At 34.1% G+C, this 10,367-nt stretch overlaps 1 protein-coding gene across 2 annotated transcripts; it reads right to left on the bottom strand.

Moving 5' to 3' along the window:
* Positions 1-82: 82 nt before the first annotated feature.
* LOC144839567 (uncharacterized) lies at positions 83-9,754 on the bottom strand. 2 transcript variants are annotated; one of them, XM_078694989.1, is made up of 15 exons: positions 9,661-9,754; positions 9,186-9,308; positions 8,644-8,885; positions 8,015-8,199; positions 7,410-7,543; positions 6,992-7,148; positions 6,257-6,374; positions 5,750-5,899; positions 5,478-5,518; positions 4,105-4,226; positions 3,652-3,922; positions 2,777-2,961; positions 2,092-2,504; positions 1,473-1,578; positions 83-1,165 (listed from the first exon to the last, which is right to left on the bottom strand). In XM_078694989.1, the coding sequence occupies exons 2-15, from the start codon at positions 9,291-9,293 to the stop codon at positions 989-991; spliced, it is 2,409 nt and encodes an 802-aa protein (XP_078551115.1). In that variant the 5' UTR covers positions 9,294-9,308; positions 9,661-9,754; the 3' UTR covers positions 83-988. The 2 variants fall into 2 exon arrangements, with proteins under 2 accessions (XP_078551115.1, XP_078551117.1); XM_078694991.1 differs by lacking the exon at positions 8,644-8,885 and having other exon boundaries at positions 8,015-8,234.
* Between the last annotated feature and the right edge of the window lie 613 nt (positions 9,755-10,367).

Here is a 10,367-nt window from a genome sequence, read left to right as displayed (position 1 = left end):
AGTTAAATGGCATTTTAAACTACGGCCTCATCGGCCACTTCTTTGAGTTGAGATAATACATGAAAGAACACAGAAGGCTTGTAATCATGCCACACAAGTAATGATTTATTCTATAACTTCTGTAATACTACATAACATGGCAATCACAAAACTATTAAGAACTCCGGTCTATACTATTGTCTCAACTAACCACACTGGCTAGTAAATTCCAAACGTGCGACAGCTCACATGGCATTTTATGCAAATTATTACATGCCTCTTATTGTTTATAATTGGATTCAAGCCCAAGTAAGCAGCGGGTACTGCATCAGCAGTATGATAAACAATGTGATATTTAAATTAGACGGCACGAATAGATCGCTTAGACTGCACTTTAATTATTATCTACTTTATAAATTCAATTTCTAACTAGCAACATACAACAGTAAAACATATGCCGGATGCATATTAAAAAGGTCAAGCAAAAATAATTAGCTCTGTCTACACTATCAAAAATTGTGATGTGCCCAAATAATAATATGGTAGTGATGATGTCACCGTGTCCATATTAGGGCACATCAAATGTTTTGTCACATGTTTGATAGTGTAGACAGAGCTTAAGACTATGATTTAGCACTGAGTTTTCGTCGTTTTCTACTTCTATATCTAGCAGATTGTTTTTTAAGGTACAGTAGTAATACACACTGGTCTTTATTTAATTTAGTTGACATTCAACATTTAGCATGGATGATTAGAGCCAAAAAAAGATTAGAATTTTTAACGTATTTCGTTCGAGTTTGTTTGTTTCAGTCTTAAATATTATTTAAATTAGATATTTTTTGAAAGAATAATGATAGTGTTAACATCAAAACATTGTGAAATATTTCCAAACAACATCGAGTCAAGAGTAGACATTTTTCAATAATTTTCATTACATTATACATTACTAAAAGAAAATAACAAATTTTAAAGTTTAAGTTTCGATAAATAACTTATTATCTTCCGCGGCTTATTCCATGAAATCAGAGTCTATTTGCACTTCCAAGAAAGCCTGGGTCACCGCATCGGTGGCACTTCTCTTTCTTCGTCGTACGGCCGAATTACAACTCTCCTGAGAGTTTAAAATCTTGCAATACGATTGGTTGTTAGTTGGATCACATGTTACAAATGAACACGTTACCCAGACCTGACAATAATAAAAGTATGTTAATGATAATATTATATCCAAGCAAATCGAGAAAATACGTGTAGTGAAGTATTCCACATATTTGATATTTTTTAATATTCCCTATAGGCCTATTGAAGACTCCAATGGAAAAGATTTTTAGCAAAGTCCTCTGTTCATTATAGATAATGTTACTTCTGTTTCTTTATTTAAGTTTATGGTACGTTTGGTTAACTTAATTTCAAATTGAAAGTTTGCAAAGCTTTAAAACAGATTATTGGTCATTATAATTGAATCTGCCCCATAGTCAACATACTATTGCACTTACCGCGTCGTCCAAGCCATAGTTAATCATCGCAAATGTCTTGATAGAAAAGCGTCTCTGAGCGAACGACCCAGACCCATAAAACATGACGGTATCATCCACTGGACAACTGTATCAAGAAAAAAACAAGACAAAACAGTGAACACTAAAATCAATAAAAGACTTACAATTAAAAGTAAGCACCAACAATCAACAGTAACATCAATAACCCACTAAAATTCGACAGTAAAACTGTGAAAATTAACAGCAGTAAAACATCAACAATTAACTGTAAAACATATTCACATTTTAAATTATTACTGCACACGTAATCATCAAGTTTGATTTTTATCGTTTTTTAACATCCGTTTCTGAAGCTTGCAGGTATATTAATATATATATATACATTTTGCAAAATGATAGGACAGTGTGCTACAATACCATTTAGCAAATATATAATAATTATATCAATAACCAATAGCCAATTATATTGTATTGATGAATTCTGTGATTCAGTATCAAATGTGATGCATAGGTCATAGAAACAATGTCATATGTGATTCTGTATATACGCATAACGTTGGATATCCACCATAATTTGTTTATGGTACTGGTACCAAGAATTAGAGAGTCTTTTACTTACCCGTCTTTGATAAATTCAAACTTCTTATCAAATTTGGTACAAGATTTGTACTTTGGCGTTGCTCTGCAGCTCTCAATTGCAACCTCTTTACCACTGTCATGTGCTCTGGCGGCAAAATACAAGGTATCTTTAAAATCCACCTCCTTCTCTGTGCCGTATTCTACCTTGTCGTTATAGCCATTGTCTTCGTAGAGCTCCAGCATAGATTCCAATCTTGTCTTTGATTGGAACTTACTGGATTCTACCGATGTGTCTGGATTGAAGTATACGTTGGCAATCCCAACCCCTTCGACCTCACAGATAATTTTGATGTTCACCTTCCGTTTTTCGCGGGTTATAAATTTATTTGTTTGATAAGGCTCTGGATCGTCTCTCAAGATGTTGATAAATCGAGTGATATCTGACGATTTTTTCTGTGAAAACATTTTTAAATGTTATTGCCAAATGAAAAATCAATTAAACCCATGTTGTCTGAACGCGTGGCGTAATTAAATTACTTTTAGTGGGACACAAGGAACCGTGAATGGGTCAGACCATATTTTATTACTTTCATTGTAGAGTATTGAAAATATTGGATACCAAGCAACACCACTGGCCTGGCTTAAGCATTTATTGAAAACAAAAAATTATAACTTCATAAAGCAAACCATTTGAATTTATTTCAAACTTGAACGAAAGTATTTACCTTGATGTAAGTGCCACATGAATCATAAGCAAACTTAATGATTAGATGCGTTCCATTATCATTACTCTTACACCGTGGGTCTATCAGATGTAGCTTATCCACCGACTTGTCATTGGCGTATGATTTTGGAACAGACGCAGTGATTTCTGACTGATCACATTCAACCGTTGGTTCTGGCGGAGTTGCTATATGTTTAAAGTTAATCAGAAATATTATGGTGTAATCGTTTATATTTATATTGTTTCCAATTTAATTAAATTAAATTTTATTTCAGATGATACCGTACATCATTATGTAATAACAATACATGAGCGTAGAATGCATTTATGATGGAGAAACTTAAATAAGCCCTTTAGGGCTTTAAGACTAGTTCCACCAAAAAAAGTCAAAAGTATATAAAAATAAATATTTCAAGAGTCGTCAACATATAAATAAATAATTAATAATGAATAAATAAATATAGGGACAAATTTTACAATTTACTACATAAAGTAATGTAAATTCTATCATTTTAGTCAATTTAATATCAATTATTAGCGAGTCAAATGGCCGAGCGGTTAAGCCAAAATATCGGCAAGGGTTTGAAGAGTTTAATTCCACTCTTCCCTGATCATTCGAAACGAGTAGGGTTACTTCGATGAACTCGTTTACAAAATAGCCCCTATGTGTCAGGAGGAAAATCATTGTTCATGTAGGCGTATTGTGATGCGTGCATTAGTGTACGTGACGCCTATTCTCCTTTAATGATCTTGGCTTCTGGTACTTAAATGTTACGCAATCCGTAAACCTCTGAAACCCAAAGTAAATATTACTACAGTAGGCTAATATGGGTAGACCTAATTTAAGATATCACAGTAGTTATTGACAACACTTACGAATACTGAAGGGATATGCTGATGTGTCTGAATTGACTTCTGCAGCGAGTTCACAGAATGTCGAGTATTTGACAACTGATAAACCTTCTTCTATCTGTAACGCATATGTTTGTCCGGGTGGTAAGTTTTTTGGCGCTTTATACCGAGCTATCGTAGGATTGTCTGCAGGAAATTCTACCTCATCCGGATTTGCTGAGTCATATATGGCGTATGTTTTCCTGAATCTATTATCCAAAACCGTAATATATGCAGATTTTTCCGGTCTTGAAACCTGTACACATTATTCAAAACATAAATTGGTTACAAATCTACAATGGGTAATCAGAGTACAGTTATATCTGCGGACACCAGTCACATTGAATCCACGCTTGTAGTGAAAGTAGATGTATACATTCTTTTCCATGTAAGAGAGATACTACTGAATAATAATAAATAATCATGAGGATACGTTACCGGTCCATCAAACTGAATAAACCAGTACTCTCTGGTTTCATCCAGTTGGCTATTGGAAGCTGGGTAAGATTCGTCATTTAGCACCTGTGGATTCGGTGGTGGTTTAATAACGGTTTCATCATCTACAAGAAAACAAACATTTAAATAAAATTGTGTCTAAAACTTCAATGAATTCCGTTATAATGCAGTAACTAAAGCTCTGTCTACAAAACTAGTTTGACAAAAAAAAAGCGTGATGTGCCCAATTATAGTAGTGAAATGACATTATTGTGTAGGCTTAAGGGATCATAATGAAAACATTTCTTCTGGTTTCGATTCGTATATTGATATATGTAGTTCTTTGATAGTAAACCAGTTATGTAAATAAAACTTACGTTTGCAAGACAGTTTCGTCTAGCTGTCAGCTTGACTTCCTCAGTTGCTATGCGTTATGATATGATATGATGATATAAACATTAATATGAGATAGTTGGTACGCGCCTTCGTCTCAATTCATCTTTTTATTTTTATTTTGTTTTCTTATGCTGATGCTTTCTTTAATTTGACGTTTAAGCCAAACTTGTTCTCTATGTAGTACATCTATATTCTCCCAGTTAGGTATGTGATTGTGTGTTGTCATATCGTCCGTGACTTTTCGCGATGCGCGCGTCTGTATGTTCTGTGTGTTTTCCTCAACATCTTTCTTGTGTTATTTAATTCTGGTTTTAAGTGCCCTACCCGTTTCCCCAATGTACACCATCTCACACACACAATCACATACCTAACTGGGAGAATATAGATGTACTACATAGAGAACAAGTTTGGCTTAAACGTAAAGTTAAAGAAAGCATCAGCATAAGAAAGCAAAATAAAAATAAAAAGATGAATAGAGACGAAGGCGCGCACCAACTATCTCATATTTATGATCAGCTACTGACGACGACTGGTCGCCTAGGCTATACACCAAAAACATCCAGTGGCTGGAAAGGAGGCCAATCGGCGTCATAACGCATAGCAACTGAGGAAGGCAAGCTGATAGCTAGACGAAACTGTCTTGCAAACGTAAGTTTTATTTACATAACTGGTTTACTATCAAAGAACTACATATTATATTAAGGGATCATGTCAAAATTAACTAACATTGAACGTATGATGTTAGTAGAACATTATTGTAGAAGTTTAGGAGGCAGTCACTGCAATAAGCAATGCATAGCCTAGGCCTATGATTATCCGGAAAAAGCTTGCTAATTAAACAGGTTAAAGTTTAAACATAGTTCCTTCATTAACTGCAGTAGAATTATTTTGACATGGTCCTTAAGTTCTTCCATAGCTTATGTTCATAGACTTATGTCTAGGGTTACTTAAAGTGCATACTGTATTAAAATCGAACTTACCCGTAACTTCAATTTTTCCAGAGACAGATTTTCCTTGCAATCTTTAGATCGAATAAGAACATGGTACTTGGTTTATTTATGAAAAGTCAACGATTTAGCAAAGCAACTAACGTTTAATAAATATCTATTTAATAAAAATGTACTACAGTGGATTTTGTAAAAGAAATCCAGGATATATTTAATAGTCTATATACAATTAATATTATATTTATCCTTGAATATAATCTATAAAGTACAATAGTTTTTAAATTAATTTTAGAAGCTGTTCATACCCAAAATCGTCAGTAGCAGTTATAGTGTATTCATATATTCCAAGTTTCATACTTTGAAAAGAGAGAGTGCTCTGAACAAATCTACCTGGCGGAGGAATATCTTCAGTGTATGTCATGCCTTTTGGTAAAATATACGTCATCTCTTCAACCCTGTATAAATAGGAAAAATAAATCCGCACTCGTGTGTTAACAAAAGTTATTGATGGTGTTTGATTAGTCTAGGTTCTATACAGCATTTCGACTTAATATTGGCAAAACGATAATATGTTGACAAAGATGGCGTTTCATATGTATAATACTTTAAGCTGAAAAAAAACGTTGTTGTATAAAAAAATAAATAACTAAAGGCATAGGGACAAGCCTAGTTCTTGATAAACTTTTATAAACTATTTTATAACTTTATTGTTAACTTATTACAGAAAAGTTTTCATCCCATCAACATGTTTTCCGAAACTATTTATACTTGGAACTATTTATAGGATAAAAAATAATATTCAATGAACACACCGATTTCCATCTGACTCTTCTGGTAGTCTCGCAGAAACCGTACTCTCCCATTGTGTACCTGGCTTAATACTTGAACATGGGTATTCTAATGTCACTTCTGGTCCAATGCAACTACCGGCTAAAATAAATCCGATATAAACAATAAGTTGAGTGTCATAATTATGAACAAATTATACTCTCTATTATAAGTGCGGAGTTTTTTTTGTGCAGAACCATTTAACTAAGTGATAATTTGTTTATAAATGTGTATTGTTGAGCACTAATAAATGACACTGAACAATTTTCCAGTTCAATATTGGAAATATTGTATTGTAGATAGATGGATGGGATTAATTGCAGTTACTCCAAAGTGTTTATTGTCTGTTACTCTACTTTCTACTATAGTATTCGTTTTTTCTTGGTAATTAGTTGATCCAATTGGTAAATAAACATTTCAACCTTGATCTGCGCATTTCAGCTTCTTTCTGAAACCTTCCTGGGCCATCCCAACCCCAAGTATTGACTGTACTAAACCAAGGCAATCTAACAACAGGATGCTGAGATCAAAGGGTTTATCTGTGGATGCGACACGATCAGTTCAACGCGCCCTAACATTCATCGAACATGTACATTGTACAGTACTGTAGTATTTGTCGCAGCCATACATAAGATCAAAGGACTGTTACGAGTTTCTATATTGGCAAGGAGAGCTCAGTGTGTCCTGTTGTTAAATTGCCAATTGACTAACTAACTAACGTTCAGTAACTTGAATAAGAAACTGGTAGGGCACGGTGCTCTTTGGTTTTGTCGATCCCTCGTCGAAATCTTCAACCATCACGGATACGCCGTAGTAATGTCCTTCTGCTGGAATAACGTAGTCTCCTTCTGCCTGAAACCTTACTAAGCACCTATCCTACATTCAGTAAAAACATTGTGAATATTTAGGTTGTCAAACAATGTTCTATATAATAATTATACTTCAGAAGAAAAACATAAACCTGTCCGGTGTAGACGTGAATAAATAAATAATTGAAATTCGTTTTATATTGTTAATACACATAGACATTTCGGTAAAGTAAAGTATATGGCTACCTGTAAGGGTTGCGGACACGTGTTATGGCGCAACCCACTGGCCGTTTGTTTCGAATAAACAAAATATAACAAAATTAAATACCTCGTAAATATCGGCTTTAGCTGGGTCTTTACTTGGGTCACCACATACACGGGGTTCATTCGCATCGTCTGGGCATTCTTGTTTAATTGGATCTGCCCATCGGCATCGGACTGTATCGCCGTCTGGATCACTTGCTGTTTGAAAAAAAACATAAAATTAAGTATAGACATAGATATACTTTATTTGTCAGGATATTTTCGAAAATTGTCTTTCTTGGCAAGTTAAGATATCAAATTCCATTTAAAATACCTTTAGCCTATAATAAAAACATTTAAAATATGATAAAACAATACACAATATTGCAACATGTTAATGGCGTAGCCTATGGGTTATCCAAAGTACATATCTAAAGGGCCTTTCACACCACACCTGCTCCGGTCAAGCTCCGGAAAATAAAATCGAACCTCAAGGTTTCGTTTTCACGACGGCCACGCGGCTATGCGTATCGAGCCGGACCGGAGCAGGTGTGAAAGACACTTAACAATGGAATTGGTGAGAAGGCCTACATGGTGAACCGGTTAGCTATTTCTCTACGATAAGTAGAAATGAAATAAACAAAGCCAAAAATGAGCGTAAATAATAATTATAATTGTTATGTTTCTTACCTTTCAAGTCGATCAGCAGTTCACATCCTTGTCGTACACGATAGAGTGGTAGTCCAGCCGTTACGCGGGGAGAGTTATTGTCAATAGATAGGTCCACATGACTCAGTAAGTTCCAACATCTTCCGGAACTGAAGTTTTGCAGATATAGCCAACTACTCCATGTGCATGGCCCATCAGTTTCGTAGCTGAATAAAAATAGAAGTTTGCCTCCCCTTGTAATCTAAATATTTATTTTTTGTTTTGGCTGAAAACTATGTTTTAAAATGTTTTTCTGGAGTAATGGAAATAATTCAATACAAACAGTTAAACAATTAATACAATTTCAGGAAATCTTTATATTTCCATCACATAACATTAATTTTACTATATTTTTATTTATATTTTTGCATTATCAACGAACACAAATGAAATATGTTCAGTTTACAAGCTTTTTAGTATGTGGTTGGCGCCGCCACCTTCAACAAAGAATCAACCACACGTCTCAACCACACTAAACTTTCTCTACGAAAATTAAAAACTGTTATTCCTATAGGCTATATCTTATTTTTCTGTCTAACTGAATTAATATTAGTTATCACTGTCTCGTCAAAGTGACGAGTTCAAATCTACGGATAATTTAAAAAACTCACCTCATTGTGAATTTACCACTTTTCGCCTCATACGTATAGGAACCTTCAAACAAATTCCAATCATTTTCTGAGCTAGTAGCAATACAGGTTAATGGAAGGCGTTTTATAATTTCTTGATCATAAACGGAACACGTCTTGCATTTTAACATGTTCATCTCTTCGGCAAGAATCTGGGATCCCACGAATTCACAAGGGTAGGTCCCTTCACTCTTTTTAAACGACAAACGCCAGGAAATTTCAACCTGAATATTGAAAATAGTGACGTTTTACCGAAACAAAACGTTCAGAAGCACATACAACATAGATTTTGGAATACAAATGTTAAAACGTAGCACGTATCGTTAACACGAAAAGAAAATGATATTATGTTATTCGCTAATGAAAAACAGGCTTATGGCAAGAATATAGGTACTATCAACGCTTTTATATGATTTCTAATTTATAAGGAAGCATGACTTTGTTTCCAATATAGTAATTGAGATTATGTTAATGTAGTGCCTATTTTCTGTTAAAATACAGACAAATAATTGGTGTAGGCCTACCTTCCGGTTGTTTATTTTCTCCCAATAGAATGTTCCTCCGCGGTAATGAAGTGCTTGCGCCGACTGAGAAAGTGCACATACTAACAGCAGCAAACCCACCAAGTGCATATTGAATCAAACTAACTATATAAACACATGTTTTTATAAATATCATATAACATTCTTAAAACAAATTAAAATAATGCTATTAACATAAATGTATTCAACAACCAAGGTACGTAAATCTTTGCAGGCTTTCTTTTCCCTAGTTTTATTTCCTGAATCCATACTGATTACGAGTAAATTCAATATGAAATATTAAACCTAAGCCAGTGTTGGTTTGTTGTCAACAAATTTGTACTCAACAAATTTGTACTCACACGCCATTCAAAACGTGTACAGTATACACATCCTGTATTCAAAATTAATTTAGCCCTACCTAAGTTTCAAATAGTCAGTTTTAATATGTAACATGAAAATAATATTTTTAAAATACCTGATCAACTGCACAGACAAGAAGTTGCTGTTTCGGTAAGCTAATGCGTAACACAACAAACTTTCTATTGTCACTATAACTCTAGAACGTCTTCACTCCAAATGAATAAACTGTTCATATTTTCACCTTTTTATCACTTATAAAATGTGTGAAAACAATATGCCTAATCTCCAAAACTCAAGGTATCAGACAATAATACATTTAGGAATAAATGAATTTTCCAATTCCAGTCGATATTGTTTTACATTTTTGAAAATGAGATATTAGCAACAATACTGTTTAACAATTATCATCCAATTATTGTTAATTAATTCTGATGCGTTTTGCTTATGACAACTTTTATAGTAAGAGTTGTATTGCATAATTAAATGAAATTGAATACGTAATTTGTGTATCGGTTGTCAGTGTTTCGTATGTTTAGGTCTTTAATGTCAATCAAATGACATGATTAGGGTAAAGATTAGGTATATATGCTAAAACGGATTAAGAAACGTCAATTATAGGGTAATCAATACCTACTTGTTCGCATTAAATTTACAGTTGAATCTCCCTCTGCGGAAACCCCTCCTCGAAATCAGACTGGTCCCATTAACGGACATACATCCAGACGCCAAAATTAGTTATTCCTATATCAGTGCATTTGGCAACTCTCATAAAGCCTTCTCTACACTTTCAAACTTTATGTGACAAAAATGTGATGGGGTGCC

The sequence above is a fragment of the Antedon bifida genome, chromosome 4, assembly GCF_963402885.1.
Source record: "Antedon bifida chromosome 4, ecAntBifi1.1, whole genome shotgun sequence".
Classification (NCBI taxonomy): domain Eukaryota; kingdom Metazoa; phylum Echinodermata; class Crinoidea; order Comatulida; family Antedonidae; genus Antedon; species Antedon bifida.
This window is presented reverse-complemented; position numbering and strand designations above follow the sequence as displayed.

Excerpts from the sequence above, each read along its gene's own strand:
- LOC144839567 (XM_078694989.1), bottom strand. The coding sequence starts at position 9,293 with ATGCACTTGGTGGGTTTGCTGCTGTTAGTATGTGCACTTTCTCAGTCG. Across the intron at positions 5,900-6,256 it reads GAAGAGTCAGATGGAAATCG|GGTTGAAGAGATGACGTATA; the intron begins GTGTGTTCATTG and ends CTATTTATACAG. Across the intron at positions 3,923-4,104 it reads TTATTCAGTTTGATGGACCG|GTTTCAAGACCGGAAAAATC; the intron begins GTAACGTATCCT and ends TAATGTGTACAG.